This window comes from Lemur catta, chromosome X, assembly GCF_020740605.2.
Source record: "Lemur catta isolate mLemCat1 chromosome X, mLemCat1.pri, whole genome shotgun sequence".
NCBI lineage: Eukaryota > Metazoa > Chordata > Mammalia > Primates > Lemuridae > Lemur > Lemur catta.
Genome location: NC_059155.1, coordinates 30,350,574 through 30,375,259, shown reverse-complemented (window position 1 = coordinate 30,375,259; position 24,686 = coordinate 30,350,574). Strand labels below are relative to the sequence as shown.

Here is a 24,686-nt window from a genome sequence, read left to right as displayed (position 1 = left end):
CATGTTTTCAGACTTACGGGGCCACAATTTTCATGCACATTTGAAGCAGGAAAATCTATATTGTGCCTTACTTGCTCACTTGAATTACCTCCTACTGAGACTGTGGTTGACCTTCAGGCCCATGATGTTCCTGAATATGAGTGGCATGCATAATTAGCAGGCTAGTGAGAAAGAAGAAAGTGATATCAAAACCACTACACAGGGACATCAGAACAATGGCTTGAGAGCCCTAGGACTCAATGGGCCATCCCTGCTCTGCCGTAGATACCCTCTGGGACCTTGACCAAGCCAGATCATCTCTTTGTGTCTTTCTTCTTGGTAAATTAAATAAAACTATTCTCACCACTTCCTATCTCACAAGTATGGTGTAAAAATAAACTCAAATGATTGAGGTGAAAATATTGAAGGTTTTGGTTGAGGAATGAAAGGTGGCAGGTGAAAGGCACTCTCTGAATGGAAGATTCAGGAAAAGGAAGCCATTTGGCCTTCAGTTCAGAAACCAATCATTTTAGCTAAATTCAATACACATCTGTTGAGCACTAACTCTGTAAATGCAGCATTTTGTGCTATGTGCCATGTGGCCTTCATAGGAGTTATAATCTAGCGGAATTACACAGACTCCACCATAGTTTGACCTTTTCCCATGCCTGTGCCAGTTCCCAATAAAGTGCTGGCCTTCAAGTCTGCTTAGGCTATGTTTTCTATATAATCTAGGCTAAGACATCTGCTGCAGATACAAAAATATGAATAATTGTCCTTTGGGAAAACTAAGAGTTCTTGGCAATAAAGAACCTGAAAAATATAACATTAACTGGAAAAGGCAGAATGCAATTTGTTTATATAGTCCAACCTTAATTATATAAAAATAGGGAGAATAAAGAATTCAAGGAAATAAAATTTAACCAATGTTTGCCTCTGGATGGTGGCATTATGCATGATTTTTGTTTTCTTTAAACTTTCCTAAACACCCAAATTTTTCTATAATTAACTTCTATTTCTTTAATGATCAGAAAAAATATATTAAGATCTAGATTTAAAACTTTAAAACTCAAAGCAATAGCTTATTGGTATGTACAGTATCAATCAACAAAAAATTAAATATGTAAAACCATGTAAAATGCTAAAATGGCACAGTAATCAATTTCTAATACCAAATATCAATTTATTGTTGTTATTTCAGAATAACTTCTAAGTACAGAATTTATGTCTTGTCTTGCAAATCTTTTCTTTTTTTACTTTTTATTACTTTTTATTTGGGTAGACATTTATCCAAAGAATATATGCAAATAGCCAATAAACACATGAAAAGATGTTCAACATCATTACTCGTTAGAGGAATTCAAATCAAAACCACAATGAGATACCTCATCATACCCACTAGGATAATTACAACCAAAAAAAGAAAAAAAAACAAAAACAAAAGCTAAAATGGAAAAGAGAAAGTGTTGGGAGGGCTGTGGAGAAATTGGAATCAAAATAAATTTTATTGGGAATGAAAAATGGTACAGCCACTGTGGAAAAGTTTGTTGGTCCATCAAAAAGTTAATCATGGAGTTACCATATGACCCAGCATATACACTCCTAGTTATATAACAAAGAGAATTGAAAATATATTTACACACAAAAATTTGTACATGGATATTTATATTAGCAAAAAGATGGAAACAACATGAATGTCCATCAACTGACAAATGGATAAACAAAATGTGCTACGGACATACAATGGCATATTATTCAGCCATTAAAAAGGAAAGAAGCATGTGGTATAACATGGATGAACTTGAAAACATTATGCTAAGGGAAAGAAGCTAGTCACGAAAGATGACATATTATATAATTCCATTTATATGAAATATCCAGAACAGAGAAATCCACACAAACAAAAAGTAGACTAGTAGTTGTGTATGGCTGGAGGGTAGCTGGGGGTGGGAGTGGGTGGGTAAGGGCATGGTAGCCAATGTGTACACAGTTTCTTTTTGGGGTAATGAAAGTGTCCTAAAATTGACTGTGGTGATGGTCACATGTATTTGTGAATATGCTAAAAACCATTGAATTGCACACTTTAAGTGCATGAATTGTGTGATATGTGGACTATATCTCAATAAAGCTGTTTTAAAAAAATCTTGTACACCAATGTCCATAGCAGCATTAGTCACAATAGCAAAAACTGGAAACAACTCAAATGCCCAACTGAAGAATGGATAGCCAAAAAGTCATATATTTGTACAATGAAATATTATGCAGCATAAAAAGGAATGATGTACTGATACATGCTACAACGTGGATGAACCTACCTCAAAAAACATTATGCTGAATGAAAGAAGTCAGACACGAGAAACTACATATTGTATGATTGCATTTATATTCAGTGTCAAGAATAGGCAAATCCATAGATACACAAAGCTAATCAATTATTGCTGGCACATAAGAATAGGAGGGAATTGGAAGTGGCTGCTAACAGGTTATCGGTTTTAAGGGGTGGGGAATAATGAAAATGTTCTGGAATTAGATAGTGGTGATGGGTGCATAATATCATAAATTTATATTTGAGAAATCACTCTATTGCACACTTTTAAATGGTGGATTTATATGTATTTGTCTCAATATTTTAAATTGCCAAAAAAAGGCTATACAGGAGTAAACCCTCATTTAATGGCAGTCTTTGGCCAGGCATAGTGGCTCACGCCTGTAATCCTAGCACTCTGGGAGGCCGAGGCGGGAGGATTGCTTGAGGTCAGGAGTTCAAGACCAGCCTGAGCAAGAGCACTAGAGCAAGACCCTGTCTCTACAGAAAATATAAAACTTAGCCGGGTGTGGTGGCACATGCCTATAGTCCCAGCTACCTGGGAGGCTGAGGCAGGAGGATCACTGGAGCCCAGGAGTTTGAGGTTGCAGTGAGCTATGATGACACCACTGCACTCTAGCCAGGGTGAGAGAGCAAGGCTCTGTCTCGGAAAAAATATATATATATGGCAGTCCTTAAAAAAAATGAGAATAGTTATTTCTCATAACGGCCAGTTAGTGAAGAGAACCAATAGAGTGGTTTTCCAGAAGCTTGGAGAAGAGTTTTAAGAACAGAGCAGTCAAAATCATTCAAACAATTTCCATGTGCTGATTCCATTCTCACCAGACATCCTTTTAATTATGATTTGCCTTCTCATGTAGCTTTAATTTTAACAGAAAATTTACTGACCAGAATTTTCTGGTCTTCTTGGCAGTTATATTTTTCATGAAAAAAAATAAATTAGATTGGAAGCTTGGTGTATAAGCGTTTTCTGCTCATCCTACTGAGGCAGATTGACTTTCCCCCCCTCCTAATTTTAGGTCAGATGTGGAGGCTCATGACACTAAGAGAATTTGAGAGAAATTTTGGTACCTAGGGAACCGGGTGCAGGTGGGAAGGGTGCTGCAAACAGCTTGAAAGTGGCAGAAGGAGTCTTATGGGCCTTTACAGTGTCTGGGGGTGGGACTAGGGAAAACTTCCCCCCAGCACGGGCTGTAGATTTGCAAATTTTATTTGTTTTTTGTTTTGTTTTGTTGGTTTTTTTTTACTCCCCCCCCCCCCCCGCCTTGTTTTGTTTTTTGAGCCAGAGTCACTCTGTTGCCTGGGCTAGAGTGCCGCAGCATCAGCCTAGCTCACAGCAACCCCAAACTCGTGGGCTCAAGCGAGCCTCCTGCCTCAGCCTCCCAGGTAGCTGGGACTACATGTATGTGCCACCATGCCCGGACAATTTTTTGAATATATTTTAGTTGTTTGGCTAATTTTTTTCTATTTGTAGTTGAGACGGGGGTCTCGCTCTTACTCAGGGTCGTCTCGAACTTCTGAGCACAAACGATCCACCCGCCTCGGCCTCCCAGAGTGTAGGATTACAGGCGTGAGCCACCACGCCGGACCAGATTTGCAAATTTTAAACTTCCCACGTGTGCCGAAAGAAATGGAGGGCAGGTTGGAGAGTTGCGAGTTTTAAATATCCCACTGGTGCCAGAGTCTTGCAGGCTATAGATTTGCTAGTTTTCAATTTCCTCCCAGCACCAAAGCAGGTATGTGGGCTTTCTTATTAGCCTGTCTGGAAGTGGGGACCAACTATGAATGCTCCAAGATTTTGGAACTTTAAACTTTTATGTTTGTTATTTTGACTCGCCGTCTTTTCCTGTAAAGCTTGTTTTCGGGGTCAGAAGCTATAGACGAGAAAGAAGAAACTAGCTCAAGTAGGAAACATTGGGTAGGATTCAGTGACTGGACTTTTATGTGTGTGTTAAGGAACGCGCCAGGCAAGATTTTAAGTTTAGGTAACTCTTGAGAGAGAAAGCAGTTGTGCCATAGACCTTGTGGAGAAACTTGGGGAGAAACCTTTACAGTTCAAAACACAACGTTTAAAAAATGTGCAGTATTTTGGCAATGTTTCTCTTGTGTTTTTTCTTTACATTTTTGTAACTATTACAGAATTAGGAATAACAGAGAGACGCAAGCAAAACCGTACATTTAAAACAAATGCGGTGAAATTAATAACTGCATTTATATTTCTTTCGGTTATCTGATAAAAGGTGAGAAGTGCCTCGGGAACAGGTTTTTATAAGTAATATGTATTTTTAAGCTGGTGCCTTTAGCCTTTACACACAGGGAGAACACAGAACTCACATTTCCATGTGGTCAGATAAAATGTACAGCCACGCTTTCAGAATTGCAACATGGGGTTAAGTGTATGGTTCGCTGAGTAGATCTGCATCTGCATTGGTCTCTCGCCCTTTTCCGCGGCCTTTGTCCGCAGCCCGCGGCCAACGGACAGACACCGCCCACAGCCAGCGAGCTGCTGCCTTCGAGGGTTTGCAACTGTTGCACATGTCAACGCCCGCCAAACACGGTCAGTCAGAAAGGGTACCCGGATGTTCGGGGAGGGTGGAGCCGGCGTCTACCCATGAGGCAACGCGCGTAGTTATAAATCCCAACCTCGGGCTGAGGCGCTCATTCCGCGCCGGGAGTCTCTGCTGCAGTCCGTGTTGCTGAGGCGGTAACGCGGCGTTTTCGCTCTCCTCCCTTTCCCCCTCCTCCACCTCCTCCTCCTCCTCCTCCTCTTCCTCCTTCTCCTTCTCCTTCTCCTTCTCCTTCTCCTCCTCCTCCTCCTCCTCCTCCTCCTCTTCGTCCTCCACCACCTTCTCCTCATCCTCCTCATCGTCCGATCCCCGGTCAGGCTGATCTGCTCTGCTCTCGGTAAGTGTACCCCGCCCCCGCCTGTGCCGCGCGGAAGCAGGCAGCGGCTCTCCCGCGCGGCCGTGGCCGCCTTGCTCTGAGGGCAGCCACGGCTGAGGCTCTCGATGCCCGCGCGGGTCGTCAGTCTCGACCGGAGCGCGGGGGAGGGGACAGGCTTGGCGGCGCGGCAGTTGGTGGGCCACCATTTTGCGCCGGCCCTGAAGGGGGAGGGATCGCGGAAAGGTAGCCGCTTGGCTGTGGGATTTGGCGGCCCGCTGCTCCGCGGGCAGTGGCCGCGCGGGCCATCGCTGCCTCAGCGGCCGACTTCTCACCTCCCGAGGCCTATGAGTCCGTCCCCAGTCCGGTTTTGGCTTTTCTTTCTAGAGGCAACTCCCTTTGGTCTTTTGTACGTTTGATGCTGATGTCTGACGGAGACCCGCCCACCCCCAAGTCTCTTCAGTCATACCAAAAGAGACTAGAGGGGGTTTCGAACTTTAAGGCATAAGGGATTCTGTGTCCCCTTCCTTCTGCCCAAGCCCCCGCCCATAGGTTACCACGCGCACACCCTTGTTCGCTACCAAAGGGACTTCCCTTCTCTGTCAGAAATCGTGCTCCATTCCGTTATTGTCTAGAGGATAAGAGCCCTAAGGAGAAACGTGGAGTTAGATATACTGTTTTCTAACAGTGAGCTTTGCAGGTTTTACTTAATGAGACGGAAAAAATCATCCCGTTCTGAGGTTTTTCCTGCTCTGGAGATGGAGGGAGTTCCTTTCAATTTATCTCAAGTTTTAATGCTTTTTAAGGAAAAATTTGAGAGGAAAATGTCAACTGAACCAGCATCTGCTGGCATGGGAGACCTTCATCCAAGGGATTCTCTTTGTTTGAAAAGATTAAATTTTGGGTTTTTGTTTTTCTTAATCTGTGAGCCTGAATTTTTGGCTTTATTGTTTTCAGGTTTGGACTACGAGATTTAATGTCTTTTAGTGCCGTTAAACGTAAAATTGAAACCTAGAAGTAGAGTTTTAGACTACAAAAGCCTCCTTAGAATTCGTGAGGTGTCCTGGTTTGGGAGTTAGTTACTGTGCAAACTCAAACGGTCTCCTTAAGCAGAAACTTTACTGAGACTATGAAGGCACTGGTTTGCTTATAAAACTATGTTAAGGCTGTGTACCTTTGTTTTAACATAAACACAAATTCCACTATAATTGTATCTTGCATTTGTATATTTCAGTGATAATCACCCCTTTTGAGATGGTCTGTGAGGTGTTGGTAGAACTGTTCTGAGGTGAGGAAACAGACTCAAGGGGAGAACTTTATGGAGGTCATGTGCCTAGGAAGTGTTAGAACCAATTTTTCAACCTAGGTTTTCCGACCCACATCCAATGCTCAGTTCACTATATTATATGCCACTTTTTATGGGCGTGAGGTGGTAAAGATAAATAACCCATGAGGAGGCTCACTTAAAAATTTTAAGAAATATTATTCAATTCCCTTTTTCTTTATATTTTTATTTTAAGACTTCATATTTTTTCAACTTTTTATTACTTAACATTTCCAAGCATGTTGAAAAGTTGAAGAATGGCCTATTGAAAAAGTTCTGATGTTGAAGAACTCCAAATCTCAGCTTTTCCTGTCCAACCTGTTTTCCCAAGTTAGATTTTTTTTTTTTTGCTCCAGTTTGGCTTTTTTTGGTCTAGTATTTTACTACTCAGCATTGTGTCGTTTAGTAGGGGAGAAAAGAGTAAGGGAAATGGGATATACAGTTCTGTACCTTCCTTTTCTCCTGCTTGTTTTCTTTTCTTTATTCAACACGATGTTTAGAACTATACCAAGAATTTATTTGCTGGTGTTTTAATGAAGTGGGCAGGTGAAATACCAAAAGAGAATAGCAATTTTTGTAAATAGAAGGTAATTTACAGCTTTAAATAACAGGATATTGGAAATTTATATTGAAAACATTTTGTTATTCAAAAGTCACTTTTCAAAGATCAGAAATATTTATCACTTATGTTCACTGATTAGATATATAACTCTAAATTTTTTCTGTATCTTCTGCCTCAGAAAAACTTAAAAATGCTGGGTTTTCAGTCAGGTTGTTCCAAGTAATGATTCAGGAAGATTTGATTTATTCAGTAATTTTGATCAAAAATGTATGTCTAGACTTTTTCCCCCAGTGCTCTACAAGTTCAGAGAAACTTCTCTAGTAAAGAACTATAGAAATGATTCCTGAAATTATAATCTTTGTCTGGGCCTTTTTGATTCATTCTTTGCAAAGTGGTCTTCTTTTAGGGAGTGTTCCTCTTTCTTTTCTTTTCTTTTTTTTTTTTTTCATTTTTTTCAGTTTCCTTTCTTAATTTTTATTTTTAATTGACATCTGATAATTGTGTATATTTATGGAATACAATGATGTTTTGATCTATGTATGCATTATAGAAAGATTCAATCAGGCTAATTAATATATACATCATTTTACCAATTGATCATTTTGTTGTGGTGAGAACATTAAAAATCTCTTTTAGCAAGTTTGAAATAATACATTATTATTGCCTGTGGTCACTTTGTAGGGCAATAAATAACTAAAACTTATTTCTCCATTTGTACCAAAACTTTGTACTCTTTGATCAACATCTTCCCTTTCCTGTCTCTTCTGTTCCTCCCTCCCCCCAGCCTCTGGTAACCACTTTTCTATTCTCTGTTTTTATGAGATCAACTCTTTTCCACGTATAAGTGAGATCATACAGTATTTTTTTCAGAGACTGATAAAGAGAATCCAGCTGTCTTAAGACAAATATTAAAGGCATTTGAGGAAATGTAAATCATTGTTACTCTTTGCACTAGATTTTTTGTTTTTTAGAAAATAGTTTATTTTCATTAAAAGTATTTATATTTAACGTGTAATGGTTTTATCTTGAATAAATGAATACATATTTAAAATCTTTCTGGGTTTCAGATTCCAATATGGTATCAATAAGTATAATCCACATAAACATAAAGCTCAGTAGGATCCTCAGTAAGTTTTAAGAATGAAAAGAGGTCCTGAGACAAAGGAATTTGAGAACTACTGATCTGATGTAGTTTATTTGTGATAGTATTTTAATTGAGTTCTATATGTGAAGTAGAATTTTGTTTTCTTTTTAGTACTTGTACTCATCAACTTGTAGTATGACTTCAGGTAAAGAAGTTGTTTTTATACAATGATAGTTGTGTAAAAAAAATTTTTTTTAAAGGAGCAGTTAAGCAAAATACTACAAAGTCCTGTATAAGAATATTTCGTGTATTTTATTTATTTAATCTTCACAGTAGTGCTGTAAGGAAAGTATTACTGTTTTTATTTTGCAGATAGAAAGTAAGGCTCAAGGAGGTTGATTAATCTTCCCATAGGTTTAGCGAACAGGACGTGATAGGGCAGAAGTTCCCACTCAAATTTCAGTCCCTATGTCCAGTGTTCCCATCATTGAACTTACTTGACATTTTCCCTGGTGGATAGTTTTACTCCTATAAAATGTTAATTAATTAATAATATATATTAATGATATATTATGCATTAATAATATATACTTCCTGGGGTTACTTTAGGAATTACAGCATATCTTATGAAACTTATATATTTACTGTACAGATTGGCTTTGAAAGGCCAGTAATTATGTATTAGTCTTTTCCCCAGGTTATGTCATCTACATATGAATTATAATAAAATCATATGCCTAGAAAGTCTTTACCCTGAATATAATATAAAATTACTTGGTAAAAAGCAAATTTTATTAGAGTGCTCCCCCTCCCAGAAACTAACATAAGAGAAAATATTTTAAAATGTAGGCAAACTTTGTAAAGTGTTATGGTAATGAATTTTAAATCTTAATGTAAACTATTTTCTACAAATAGATGAAGATTGAAATTCAGAGACAAAAACTGAAAACAAATAAATTAGGAGGAAAATAGTAAAGTTATCTTCTCAAAATGTACTTAGACTTCATGTGTTCAAGCTTTCAAAAAATATATAATTTTCACAATATAAAAAGTTCTTAGACAGAAAAGATGGGGAGTCTCTGTTGCTTTTTGAATTGTATGTGATTTGTTCCTAAAACCTGGTTTGAGGGTGAATTGTTTAGATGCCAGTGAAATTTTCTAAGGAACCAAGGTATATTACTGGTGTTTCTTGGATTTGAGTACTGTACCAATCACTTCCTGTTATAAGAAAAACATTTTCATAGACACCCCCATACTTAAAATGTTTAAAATATTCTGAGTTCTTACACAATTGTACAACAAAGCAATCAAGTGAGACTACAAAACCAACCAATGCTATTTGAATTAACTTAATATATTGAATGAATAATATATTTTGCTGAAGCAAAGTCACTGCCTACTTCTATTGAGTTTTCATACCTACAATTCATACCTATATAAATAATGTCAAGATTTTTCTATTTGAACCCTTTTTAATGCCTTCATTTCTATAGCTAACCATATTGTCATTTACCCTTCATTTAGTGCATATGTATCATTTAGATATTTTCTCTCTGCTAATAAGCCACAGCAATAAAAATGATAGTACTTGGTGACAATGCAGTTGTAAATACAAACAGAAACATGAGTACTAAAATTATGTAGCCAAGCTTAGTTATTAGGTGGTCATCCAGATGATGCCCAGAGTATGTTCATGTTAATTTTTTAGATAGACAGCAAAACAAAAATACAGAATTATATTATAGAGCTCTCTTGTGCCATCTGGAATATGTATACTTTCCCTAGAGGTCTGTTGACCCTGGTTTGGAAAATGTTGAGGTAATCCATTGGTGAGTTTATTATTACTCTTGAATAGAAGTGCCAGAAACCTAGCTCAGAGTAGGATAAACCAAAAATGAATAATTTTTTCCTCTCAACTGAAAAGCTGTAATGGATAATTTGCTTCAAGTATGACTAGCTTCAGGTATTTAAATGGTATCATCAGGACTTGAATGTCTCTCTACCCTACCCTTTTTCTTTCTCCACCCCAGAATCTTATGGCTTTGCTATCCTCTTTATTGGGTTCTTTATTAGGTACTCTTTTTTCCACAAAGTGACTGTCACTCCCAGGCTTGTATTCTACTAGCTTACTATTTTCTTGATGGCTTTATTGAGATACAATTCACATAGCATACAATTTACCCATTTAAAGTGCACAATTGAATGGCTTTAGTATATTCACAGAGTTGTGCAACCATCACAGTTAATTTTAGAATGTTTTCATCACTCCAGTAAGAAACCCTGTACCCATTAGTGGTCATTCCCCCACAACCCTCCCAGCCATAAGCAGCCACTACTCTACTTTCTGTCTATAGATTTGCCATTTCTGGACATTTCATATAAATGAAATACAATATGTTGTCTTTTTGACTGACATCTTTCATTTAGTATAATATTCTCAAGGCCCACCCATATTGTAGCATGTATCAGTGCTTCATTCCTTTTTATTGCTAAATATTATTCCATTTTATGGGTATATCACATTTTGTTTATCCATTCTTGAATTGGTGGGTATTTGGGTTGTTTTTGCTTTTTGGCTATTATGAATAATGCTGGTATGAATATTTGTGTACAAATTTTTGTGTGGACATGTGTTTTCAATTGTCTCTGTCTGTAAGAGTGGAATTGCTGGATCACATGGCAACTCTGTGTTTAACTTCGTGAGGAACTGCCAAAGTGTTTTTCACGTGGCTGCACCATTTCACATTCTCACCAACAGTGTTTGAGGGTTCCAATTTCTCTACATCCTTGCCAACACTTGTTATTATCTGTCTTTTGATTATCCTAGTGAGTACAAAATAGGATCGATTAATTTTTTAAATATTTTTGATTGTGGTAAAATACACATACACTTTACCATTTTAACTATGTTAATCCATCATTTTTTAATTTTTTTTGTAGAACAAGCTCTTTTAAAAGATGGTTAAATTTTAAATATATAAAAGCTGAAACCAAAATATAACTAAATAGTAATAATAATTATTTATACAGGCAGTCTCCAAAAAGTGAATGGGTTGTGTTTAAGAAGTGTTTCATTAGTCACTTAGTTGGAATTCATTTTCTCCTGTAGGAACAGTGTATTTAAACATGGGCAAGTATCTCCACCTGAATAAATAGCTGAAATAGAGTTCTTTTCCTTTTTTTGCCTGTTTTGATGCCAACTCTGAGTTGCAGAACCTAGAGACCCTTTGAAGTTCACTACTAATATTACAGGAGCTCTAAGATCCCTACTGCATGTCTTTGCCGGATAGTCCATTTCTATGACAGCTGACTTAATCCCCCATACAATTCCTTCCCTTGCCACCAAAACTCTGAAGTGGTGACTTGAGGGTTTTCTTGTGGTGATAGTTTTGGAGGGTTCCAATCCTTCCCCAAAGGAATCCATGAAATTTATTTGTCTATTTGTTTTTTAAACTGGAACTAAATATGATAGTCTTTAGATTTGTTTTGTCCAGTAGAAATGTTCTGTAGCTGCATCATCCGATATAGTAGCCACTAGCCACTTGTGGCTTTTGAGCACTTGAAATGTGGCTAGAATAACTGAGGAGCTGAATATTTATTTATTTATTTATGTATGTATGTATGTATGTATGTATGTATTTATTTAGAGACAGAGTCTCACTTTGTTGCCCGGGCTAGAGTGAGTGCCGTGGCATCAACCTAGCTCACAGCAACCTCAAACTCCTGGGCTTAAGTGATCCTCCTGCCTCAGCCTCCCGAGTAGCTGGGACTGCAGGCATGCGCCACCATGCCCGGCTAATTTTTTCTATATATATTTTTAGTTGTCCAGATAATTTATTTCTATTTTTAGTAGAGATGGGGTCTCGCTCAGGCTGGTCTCGAACTCCTGACCTGGAGCGATCCACCCGCCTCGGCCTCCCAGAGTGCTAGGATTACAGGCGTGAGCCACCGCGCCCGGCCTGAATTTTTATTGTTAATTAAATAAAAGTAGCCACATGTGGCTAGTGGTTACCTCGTTGGATAGCACAGCTCTAGACTGAAGTTATGTTTCTAATGGCATCCAAGGCTTTCTGACTTTTTAAAGTGTTCATGAATGTACCAACTGAGGCTCCTTGGTGACTGCTGTGGGCCTCAAAAGCCACCTATATAGCCATAGGCAGTGGATATGACTTGTTTATGTAGACGACTTTTACATTTATTGCTCATTTTAGGATGTTTGTGCCAATAAATATTTTATATGATCATTTAATAGAAGAGACAGGTATGGTGGCTTGTATGCTGTAGTCCTAGCTACTTCAGAGGCTGAGGTGGGAGGATTGCTTGAGCCCAGGAGTTCAAGGCTGTAGTATGTTATGATCATGCCTGTGAATAGCCACCGAACTCCAGCCTGGGCAACATAGCAAGACCCTGTCTCTAAAACAATTTTTTTTGTTGTTATATGAGTATCACAGATTGTACAGTTGTGACTCAAAAAATATTCTGTGTTCTTGGTAGCAGCAGATCCTTAATGGTGAGCAAGAATTGTCATGTATTTGTCTACTTGACATATGTATTACCTTAATTCTAGTTTAGGGACAAGCGCTAACTAACATTTATACCAGTAACTTCTTGTGGAATTAAAGTAATTTTTTTCCTTTGGGCTAATTGAGTCCAAATAATTTGGAATTCAGGAAAGTTTGCTTCTGTCTCTCTGGGAATAATTAGACTGAATTAGCTCTGTATATCCTACTTTAGATTTTTGATGTCTAATTTTGACCCTTTTTGTTTTATAACCTAAATAGTTTTTTAATAGTGTTTATTTTGTATGTAGAATATATGGTATATACATGAGAACTCAGAATACAAATTCCTGTTTAAAATAAAGCAATTGAAATGTTTTTTGATAATATTTAATATAACAGCTTTTTTAACATGTACATGGGGAAAACCATAGAGTGATTACTCGTAACAGATTTTTTAAAAGCCTAAACAACCAGTGACATATTAGATTGTAAACTTCTGAAGCCAAGGCCTATGCCTCATTTATCTTTGTCTTTTTCCCTAGAATTGAGCACATTAAGTTGAGCAAGAAGACAATGAGTATTTTTTAATGAATTAAGATATGATGAATTTTATCTAAGAAATTTTCTGTTGCTTTTCAGTTACAGTTGATTTAAAAAAAAAACTAAAAGTATAAATGTGTGTGTTTTCTTACAATAATAACGTATTTCTGAAATGTGAAGAATAGGTAATATTAAAGAGTAATGTCACTTCGCATTCCAAAATTCAGATTTACTAAAAGAGATACATTACATTTTTACATAAAGATGCCTTTTAAAATTTATTTGTAATTTAATAATTCATCAGATTTTTTCGAGTAGTAAATGCTTCCTTCATACATTTAACATTTTATTTACTAAATTTGCATTCATTCAGGAATGAAATAATTATGTAAAGTTAGTTACATGTGTATATCAAACATATCAAATTCAAAAGATGAGCTTTTTATAGAAGAAAAAGATAAAATCTGTGTATTTAATTTAACAAAATCCACACTAATAGCGGATGTCTTTATTTTATAGGGTGGAAAACAGACTCAACTTATTATCTTGTCTGGAGTTACATGGTAAGTTTACTGGAGATCAAAATTATATCCAAAAATTTCTGGATCCCAAGTTTCATGTTTCAATATTTGGTGTTACTTAAAGTGACTCAAAAAATTGATAGATGTCATTTGTTGATACTTAGGTGATCCTGCAACTTGATGGATGACAACAACCCTCTCCAACCAAAAAGTAAGTACTGCTGCCGCAGTTGATACTAATATGCATGGCTTTTGTACTGATAATTTTTCTTCAAGAGGAAAGGTTAGAGATAGAAGTGGGCACATTTTCTTAAAAACAGAAATACCTAAATTTATTAATGTATACTCATAATAAAAAAAACAAACAATATACAGTAAAAATGTCAGTAAAGTAGAAATGAAATGTTTTCTCCTCATCCCTGGAGATAACTACTCTTGTAGGTTTGGTCTACATAATCACAAACTTTTTCTATGCATAGACAAAAAAATTATTTATACATAAGATCATACTATATATGCTATTATGTACCTTTTAAAAATTTTTGTTCAACTTGGCTATATTGACAATGGTAGTACCTAATTAAAAAGAATAAGGAAGACCTATGTGTCCACATGGTATCAACATTAATACAAGTAATTTTTTAGTTAACAGTATATGTGGGTCTCTCTCATTTCTTTAAATTTGGCATTGCCTGACTGCCTAGTTTCTTGGTACATAGAATTATCATATGTTAAGTGCCTGCTACATATCCAGTAGACTACTGTGTGTAGGAAGAAATACAAAGGAAGAAGAAAATACATTCTTCACTGCCAAGGAGCTTACTTAGGAGTTAGTTTAAGACACATGAAGAAATAGTAAGCAGTTTGAAATCATAGATAGTAAATCTTGAATAGCGTAGTATAGACTGTCAATGCAGTAAGAAGTGAAAGAAAAATAGGTCTGATGGTTTATTGAGGAAGTTATAATTGAACTAAGATTGGAAAGGGGCAGGGAATGAATATTTTGTTGGATATTTGCTTGAAGTTAGATACTTTATATGGCATTTTCCTGAATCTGTGTTACCACTTCTATTATTGTACCTATTGTACTCATGTTAGAGGTGAGGAAATAGGTTTAAGTAATTTCTTCAGAGACACATGATTAGAAATGGTACGATGAGGATTTGAACTATTCAATTTGACATCAAGTCCATGCTCTTTCCACTGTACTCCATGATGTGGACAGTATAAGGAGAAAGGATATTCTAAGTGGAAGAAGCAGTATGAATGAGGGCTTCGAGGGACACATTGAGGATGGTGTTTTCAAGTATTCAAAATATGCAAATGCTAAACTATGAATTATGTTTTTAATTGATTTAGAATGTTTTATATGATATTTTTTGAGGTATTGTTTAGAAAAGAAGGGGATCAGTTAATAATATTGGTTACATTTGGGAAGATGAGAAGGTTTTTTGTTGGGAGGTTTGGTTTACTTGGTTTTTTGGTAGGTGGACTGCTAAACATTAAGCAACATTATGCTAAGAAATGGTTTGTGGCATACCTGTATAGAAAGGGAAATTAAATTAACATTTTTTAAAATGGCATCAGTTTGTCAAGATGTTTTTGTTATGTATGCTATACCCAAATCATTGTTTTCAAGTAGTGCCTTTTAACACCATGCTAAAGTATGGTCTTAGTTTTGAGTAAAAAGTAGAAATGGCATTATTGTAATATAATAAAATTACTTTTAGAAATGACTGCATTTAAAAGACAAAGATGGTATTGTCTAAGCTAGAACCCTGAAGTTGTTTTGTTTTGTTTGGATTTATTTCTTTTTTGGTTGTCCCTCCATCCACATCTCACTCCACCACTTATATCTACCCCATTGCTATGATTTTAGTTTAGGTCTCTGTAAATACTTCTTTCTAACCAAAACAATACACACACAGTTGTTTAAAGTCAAGCAATCTGGAAAGGCTTTAAGTTGTATAACCACAGTTTCTTGAAGGGAGAGAAGGAGGGAAAGGAGATCCTGTATATGTAAAAATTATATTGTGTTGAATGTCATGTTTTCTGCATCCTGCGTCTTCCTCCTTGATTGAGTCTTGTATTTTGGTGGATTCTTCCTGAGAAAGAAAGGGTGAAGAGGAAATAAATTTTGTATGATATTGCTGGTTTTTATTCTTGATGAAAGAATATGTACCTCGTGCTTGATGAAAAGATTGGTTGAGTGTAGAATTCTAAACTGAAAATTACTTTTACTAAGACTTTTATAAGCATTATTTTAACTTTCTTCCTCCTCCACCTCGATTTTAGGATATTCTCTTTATTTCCAACATTCTCAGATTTTGTGATATATCTCTCTATTGTAGGTTTTTTTTTTCTTGATCATTGTGCTGGGTGCTAGTGGGCCCTTTCATTCCGGAGATTTATGTCCTTTAGAACAGGGAATTTTTTTTTAATCTTCCTTTGATTACCTCCCCTCTCCTTTTTCTCTATTCTCTATAGCGTTTATTAGGTGAATGTTGTACCTTTGAAATTGATTTTTCTAACAATCTTGTCTTCTTGATTTAATTTTTTTTATCTTTTAGTTCCATATTTCCTCAACTTTGGCATTTGGTTGCTTTTTAACTGAATTTTGGCTGTCTTGATTTTAGTCTTTTTATTTTCTGAATGTTACTTTTTATAATCTTATCTCTCTAAAGATCCTAAATATTCTCCTGCTCAACTGTATTATTTCTGTTTTCTTTAATATCTTTTGGTCTGTTTTATTGCTTTGATATTTAACATTGGAGGTTTTCCTCAAATTTCTGGTGCTCATTGGTGATTCATCCACATTTAAGAGTGAGGCACTTTTTCATATGTTTGTTGGCCATTCTTCTGTCTTCTTTTGAAAAATTTCTGTTCATGTCCTTTGTCCCCTTTTTGATAGGGTTGTTTGATTTTTTTCTTGCTGATTTTCCTGAGTTCTAAATAGAATCTAGTTATCAGTCCTTTATCGGATGTGTAGCATGCAAAAATTTTTTCCCATTCTGTAGGTTGTCTGTTTACTCTCGTACAGTTTCTTTGGCTGTGCAGAAGCTTTTTAATTTAATCAAGTCCCATTTATTTATTTTTGTTGTTGCTGTGATTGCCTTTGGGGTCTTCTTCATAAATTCTTTGCCTAGGCCAATGTCTATAAGAGTCTTTCCCACATTTTCTTCTGGAATTCTAGTAGTTTCACTCCTAAGGTTTAAGTCTGTTATCCACCGTGATTTGATTTTTGTGAGAGGTGAAAGGTGTGGGTCCTGTTTCAGTCTTCTACCTGTGGCTATCCAATTTCCCAGCACCATTTATTGAAGAATGGCCAAGAAACATATGAAAAAATGCTCAATATCTCTAATCATCAGGGAAATGCAAATCAAAGCCACAATGAGATATCACTTAACTCCAGTGAGAATGGCCTTTATCAAAAAGTCCCATAACAACAAATGTTGACGTGGATGCGGAGAGACAGGAACACTCATACACTGCTGGTGGGACTGCAAACTAGTGTAACCTCTGTGGAAAGCAATATGGAGATACCTTAAACAGATACAAGTAAACCTACCATTTGATCCAGCAATCCCGTTATTAGGCAGCTACCCAAAAGAACAAAAGTCATTCTATAACAAAGATATCTGCACCCGAATGTTTATGGCAGCACAATTCACAATTGCAAACATGTGGAAACAACCCAAGTGCCCATCAATACATGAATGGATTTATAAAATGTAGTATATGTATACCATGGAGTACTACTCAGCTATAAGAAACAATGGTGATATAGCACCTCTTGTCTTTTCTTGGAAAGAGTTGGAACCCATTCTACTAAGTGAAGTATCCCAAGAATGGAAAAATAAGCACCACATGTACTCACCATCAAATTGGTTTCCCTGATCATCACCTAAGAGCACATTTAGGAATAACATTGATCGGGTGTCGGGCAGATGTGGGTGGGGGAGGGGTGGAGTGTATACATACATAATGAGTGCAATGTGCACTGCCTAGGAGATGAACACGTTTGAAACTCTGACTCGGGGGGTGGGGGGACAAGGGCAACATATGTAACCTAAATTTTTGTACCCCCACAATATGCTGAAATAAGAATAAAAAAAAAAGTGAGGCACTGAAGTGTTCCCTAGCAGCTCTGTGTTTGGTGAGAACTTGTAAACTGGTGATATTCATAGTATGCTCTTTACTTAATTTCTTCAGGTGAGAAGTTTCTGATCTGCCCTGGAATGGAATAAGCTTCACTTAATTTGCCTATTTTCAGTCTAGCACATCATCCCTGCTTTGCTCTGTGCCTAATATACCTGAATCTGGTTCAGTTTTTTTAGTATATCTCTTACCTATTGCCTCTCATTCTTAGTTTATCTCCCTTTTGTTAATACAGGTGGGGTTTTTATCAGATAATGGATACAATCCTTTTTGTAGATGTAATTATATTCTGGTCATATAACTGAAACTCACTTTGTACTTAATCCTAAAATTTATTGGCCGCTGTACACAACTGCTGTCCTTCTTTAGCTAGCTAGTAAAACTGGTTTAGATCTTAGAGATTGAGTTCTGAGTTCTTTGCTACCATGTACTGACTACAAATATCAATTCCGTAATTGCCATTAGGGCTATTAGAGTACATCTTAAATATACTACGTATTGCCAAAAAGTATTTTTCTTCTTGAAAATAAGGTTTGTTTCTCTCCTTTTGAAAATTAGGTAATCCCAAAATGGCAGAACTCTTTATGGAATGTGAAGAAGAAGAGCTAGAACCATGGCAGAAGAAAACAGAAGAAATTAAGCATGAAGATGATGATGACGAACTGATCTTTGTTGGAGAAATATTAAGTTCAAAACCTGCCATTTCAAGTAAGCATTTACTTTCAGCAAAGTTTCATAAGATGGTTGTTTCTAATGGAAAGACCTCTGGGCCATCTTCTAGGTCTTTGATGTCCTTGTCCTTCTGTAAGTATTGGAGGTAAAGGGAGGATAAAGGACAATAAGAACTTGTGAGAATCAGGGTGGGGATATAGTTGGGAACTGGAGTAAGGACGTAAGAGGTAAAAGCATCAGATATGAGAAAAGGGAAATAACTAAGTTAACTAGAGGTTACAATTACCTAACAGCATTGTAGGCCTTCTGAGATTGGAAATCATAATTTTTAATGGAACCAGGTAGCTTATCTGTTTGTTAGTTTTTATTCTTTTTCTCCCTTAAGCCCAGATGTACAGAAAAGGAAGTGTTTGGAATGCTTTGCTTAAAATATCAGAATATACTAAATAAATTTGTGTTAATGTCTTATGGGAGTTCTCACATCCAGGCAGCTGTGTCATCAAAGTGTCATCTTGATATATGACTACAAAATGAATAGGCACTGCATGATTATACAATCTCTGGTCTGTGTACCAACATGTGCTATAGCTTCTGGCTATACTTCTATTACTAGCAACTACTGTTTATATTCATGAAAGAGGGAGGTCTTGGTCTTTAGCCACTGTAGTTAGACAGTGCAGGCAGTTGGCACACTTAAATCCTTACGGATTTCTAGCAAAATATGTCCCATACCTTTGTGGATTATTAGATTTCTGTTAGAGTAATTAGGCTTGATATTGTTATAGTGTTAAAGTGAAGATACTGGTGATACTTGTGAAAATGTCCTCTCAAAATTATGTAAAGTGCAAGGGACAACATACTGAATTTCAGGTGAGAAAGAGGAAACAGATCCTTTCCCATTTTATTTATTTTTAAGCCTGGAGAATTTACCAAGGAATGTAACCAGCATACCAGTTTCCTTTATTTACCATGGCAGTGGGTAATAGTGTGGTTAAGAGATGAATTTTAAATTTTCTGAAAGCCTACTTCTTCCTTCTCTTGACTCTAAACTTGGAATAGCGCTTCTATTCAATTTTATCAGAGGTAGAATAATTTAGCCAATTAAATTCTCAGCATCATTTCCTGTGGCAAATTGGGAGGTGCTAAGTGGAGTGCCACTTAAATTATGAAATGGACTAGGTATATTTGGCACGTTTATTGTTGATAGTGGAACAGACTATTGTATTCTCTTAATTATTTCTAGTCACTGTGATGACTTTTATGCTGAAATGTTACATTTCAAAATTGTCACTCAAATCATTTTATTGAAAGCATGATAATTAAGATTCAAGTTGGATTTATATTAATTGTAAATGACTGTTAACAGTGCTCAACTAAAATAATGTGTGTTAGTTTTAAGTGATTCTATCAAAAAAGGAATTGGCCCCAGTGGTATTTCTTTTATAAATTGTTAACTCATAATTTAAAATGATTTTATTGGTGTTTTATGTATAAGCCATAAAATATTTTTAGCATATGGAACATGAGCTAAATGTTTATGTAGAACTACCATGGGAAGGAATAGAAAACTTGTGTTTGGTAAACTACAACCACCGAAACGTAGAAATAGCTGCTTTTTAATGATTTGAGTAAATACTTATCTTGACTTCCTGAATGAAAACAATATCAAGTTGTTTGAGCAGATTTTTCTCCTAGAAGACTTATGTTGTGTTTAGTCATAGAGTACTGCATTTCCATGATCATAAAATAACCCTACTTTTGCATGACCCTTTACTTTATAGAATTATTTTATGAGATTTGGTTCTTTTGTACTAGGAGAGAAAAAAAAGAAATTTTTGAGATTTTTATGGAACTTTTTAAAGCTCTATACCATTTCCTGATAAGCAATTTTAGACAAATCTCTGCTCTTCCAAATTTCAATTTGATCCCTTAATAATCAAGAAGTTACAGATTCACGTGGGTACAAGAGTGTGCGATCTTAAACTGATCCAGAGCATCCAGTTGGGCTCAAATTGACTTTTGATATAGTGGTAGATTTGAAACAAGTTAATCAGATACTCTGGTAAACTCTTAAATTCAATTTAGTCTAGTTTGAAGTCTGATAATTTCCCATTCAGAACTCAAGACGATGCTATTTCTGTGCTTAGATTTAAAAAAAAAAAAAAGAACTCAAGAGTAGTGGAACAGATAATCCAATCCGCTCACCCATAATAAATCTTCCAGGCTTTTAGGGTGTGAATGTGGCATGGGTTTGGGGAAGGGCTTGATTTCAAGTCACACAACCTTTCACTATTAAGGAAAAGAAATATACTTCACCTGCTCGTTGTGTGTTAATGTATTTTTGAATGCTTTTTCTGTTGTCTTAATATGTGTTTTATTCACATAACAAATTTTAAATAAACATAATTGTTACAGATATTTTGAACAGAGGTAACTCCAGCTCATCTTCAAAGGGAATAAAGAGTGAGGCACTCAGTCCAGGTACAGTATTACTACAGTATTTTAACTTTAAAGTGAAATAATTTGACACAGTTGGTTATATAGAAATATATTCAATATATTATTTAATTTTAAAATACAGGTATTCCTGATGTATTCAAGCCTACAAGTCAACACTACAAAGACCCAGCATCAAGTCCAGTGGCTGCCTTGCCTAGATTTCATCCTGAATCTAAATCTTCACATAGCTCTGTTATTGTTCATAACGTGTCTAAACCTGTAAGTGTTTCTGAAATTACATACTTAGTTCAGGGACACATTGGATATTATAATACTGACTTAAAACTGTGAACTATAATAGCTAGTTACCACTCAGTAGAGGCATAATCACCATCAGAAAATATCACCATCCTTATGATATAGCTCAACCAATACCCAAAATAATAACTGTAGGAGCTAATTACCCAACGTGTTAATAATCAAATGATATGCTTAAATAGGTTATGGTATTGAAAACTATGATATCTAAATATGACTAAAAAGGTATAATCAGTAATGAATATTGCATAATGGCAACATTTTTAAGATAGTAAACTGAACCAGGTGTTCTTAGTTAGGAAGATTGTTTTGAAGTCATTGTTGCTGTTTATTCTGAAAACATATCTTCGTAGTTTAATTTAATTTTTTTTTTTTTTTTTGAGACAGAGTCTCACTTTGTTGCCCGGGCTAGAGTGAGTGCCCTGGCATCAGTGTAACTCACAGCAACCTCAAACTCCTGGGCTTAAGCGATCCTTCTGCCTCAGCCTCCCGAGTAGCTGGGACTACAGGCACGCGCCACCATGCCCAGCTAATTTTTTCTATATATATTTTAGTTGGCCAGGTAATTTCTTTCTATTTTTTAGTAGAGATGGGGGTCTTGCTCTTGCTCAGGCTGGTCTCGAACTCCTGAGCTCAGAAGATCCACCCGCCTCGGCCTCCCAGAGTGCTAGGATTCCAGGCGTGAGCCACCGCGCCCGGCCCGTAGTTTAATTTTAAACACTTAACAGAAGTAATAGATAATGGTAGTACTTAATATTTATTTGGCTGTTAGTATGCATAAGTCTTTTTGTTAAATGCTATATATAAATTAATCTTGTTTAATTCTTATGACATCCCTGTGAGGTAGGCACTATTATTATTCTCATGTTATAGTTGAGGAAACTGAGACTCAGGCTAAATGATTTACTCAAGGACATACAGCTGGTAAATGATTCATCTGGGATTTAAATCCTATTTTAAAAATATGCCTATACATCCATTCATCCATTTAAGTATATACTTTAAAAATGGAAACATTGCCTTAAGAGCAGTGGTATAGTCCACAGACTGTTGGGGTTCCCCGAGACTTTCAAGGGTCTATAAGGTTAAAACTCTTGTCTTAACAGTAAGACATTTGCCCTTTTCACTATATTGACATTTTTAAATTCTCCAGATGATTGTAATGTGCAGCCAGGGCTGAGAATGACAGCTATATATTCTTGAATGAATTGAGAAATCTATGCAAGGAATTTTTTTTTAATTTTTAAAACTATTTCATTCTCTTTACCTCAACAACTCTTTCAGGCAGGGAGGGAGATTATTATTATTATTAATTTCTTTTAAAGTCAATATGATACAGCTTAAGGACACAGACTTTGTAATTAGGCAGACCTGAGTTCTAATTCTAGCTCCATCACCAGTAACAAGCTGGGTTGTATTGGCAACCTTACTTAACCACACAAAACCTTACTTTATCTATCTGTAAAATTGGTGGTAATATTAGGTCTTTATTAGTACTCTTGTGACAACTACTTGGTATAATACATGTACTGTGAAAGATGCAAGCACATTTTAAAGACAATTATTGGTGGCTATTATTTCAGTTGGAAAGGTAAATAGCTTGAAGCTTAGAAGTGACTTGCCCAAGGTTACATAGTTAAATATAAGGACAAGTCTTCTGAATCACATTCTATTGTCTATTCTACATTACTATTGTATTTGTTATCTTTCTGAACTATTTTATGAGACATAAGAAATTCCCAATTGGAGAATTATTTAATAAGTTATCTGTTGAATAATGTATCTCTTCTCTGAAATTGTGGTACTTAATTGACCAGAGATGTCACCTCAGAGAGGGTTTAAAGTGTTACCTTTATTTGGAGGAACTTCTGTTAAAAAACTATTTTTAAAAATTATAAGGGGGTAATTTCCATTTTTAAGTGCAAATATATAGGGAAAATACTTACCTTGCAGTAAGATTGTGCTTCGTTACAATTAAGTCATACCCATTATTGCTTTTGTGTAATATACTTTAAGGCTCAAATGCAGAAATCTTCCTGTTATGCCTCAAATTCTAGGAATGGAATGGTTTGGGTCACTGCAGTGTCTGTCTCAATAACTTCTTAACAAACCCATGTCATTAGAAAACTTAGTAGGACCGTAAAATTCTTAAAACCTAATCATCTCTCAACTTGTAAACACAAAACAAGAAAGCAAAATCTTTTTATTCCCATTATAAAAATACTGTGTAAGAGGGGCGGATTAGAAAAGAGAGAAGAACACATACTGTATTTTGATTTTTGTTTTCTGCAGATGGTTAATGTAGCATATAAAGTATATTAATCAGGACCATATCCATACATATTTGATACCTCTTCCTCATTTTTCACTGAACATTGTACTAAGAACACTTTCTTTGTCACTAGATGTTTTTCAAAACCATGATGTATGATAGACTATCATTTAATTTATTTAAACATTCCTCTGTTGTCGAACACATAAGCTTTTACTTTTTGCTATTATAAATAATTCTCCATTAAACATTTTCATTTCCTTAGTATAAATTCTAAGAAGTTAGAATAATTGGAGTAATTGGATCAAAGGATATGAACTTTTGAAAGCCCTTTTGATAGATACTGCTAAAATTTTCTTACAGAAAAGTTGTTCCAAAATACAGCCTATACTTTGCCAATAATATTATCGTTATTTTTTAATTTTGACTTTTTATTTCAAACTAGTTTCATATTTCCAGAAGAATTACAAAAATAATGCAAAGTTCCTGTATACCCCTCACCCAGTAGATGCTAATTTTGGCAGAGAGTAATAATTACCTTTGTGTTTTACATAGCAGTAATTGAGTCATTAAGGTTCTTCATAGTACTGACATACAGTTAAGCTTACCTTTATAAAAGTTTATGAAACAAAATAATTATAACTTTTTACAGGATTTTACAAAGAAGTCATCACCAGCTGGATCAGATGATTCTTCAGTCTCACTGTTTGACTTGACCCAGGATACAGTACCACTGTCCCCAGATGGACCAGCAGTTTTTATAGAAGGTCTGGTTTAGCACTCCTTCATAAAAATTATGAACAGAGACTTGGAATTATATTTATGGAATTATGTTTCTGTTTTGAAGCCCCATACTTTCATGTTAAGTTTTTTACATATTGTAAGATGGGATAGAGCTAATCATTCCTGAATGTCTTTCTTGGGTGATATTATATAAAATTGTATTTAATAATAGAACATTATATTTTGTCCTGTTAAGTTGGCTAGCATGTATTCTTTGAGCTCATTCTCACTTGGAACCAGCCATGGGCTGAAAAATCTTAATATAATTTCTGTGAGTCAGGTAAGTCCCCTGATGCCTTATATACTCTGTTTAAAAAATGTTAATT

At 35.8% G+C, this 24,686-nt stretch overlaps 1 protein-coding gene across 1 annotated transcript in view; it reads left to right on the top strand.

Annotated features, from left to right (window-relative positions):
- The first annotated feature begins 5,122 nt into the window (after positions 1-5,122).
- ZNF280C (zinc finger protein 280C) overlaps positions 5,123-24,686 on the top strand; it is a 52,359-nt gene continuing 32,795 nt past the window's right edge. The window contains exons 1-7 of the mRNA XM_045538014.1: positions 5,123-5,209; positions 13,717-13,760; positions 13,883-13,929; positions 18,435-18,584; positions 20,964-21,029; positions 21,130-21,266; positions 24,230-24,344. Of these exons, the coding sequence (XP_045393970.1) occupies positions 13,899-13,929; positions 18,435-18,584; positions 20,964-21,029; positions 21,130-21,266; positions 24,230-24,344 (499 nt within the window). The 5' untranslated portion in view covers positions 5,123-5,209; positions 13,717-13,760; positions 13,883-13,898. The remainder of the gene's footprint in view (positions 5,210-13,716; positions 13,761-13,882; positions 13,930-18,434; positions 18,585-20,963; positions 21,030-21,129; positions 21,267-24,229; positions 24,345-24,686) is intronic.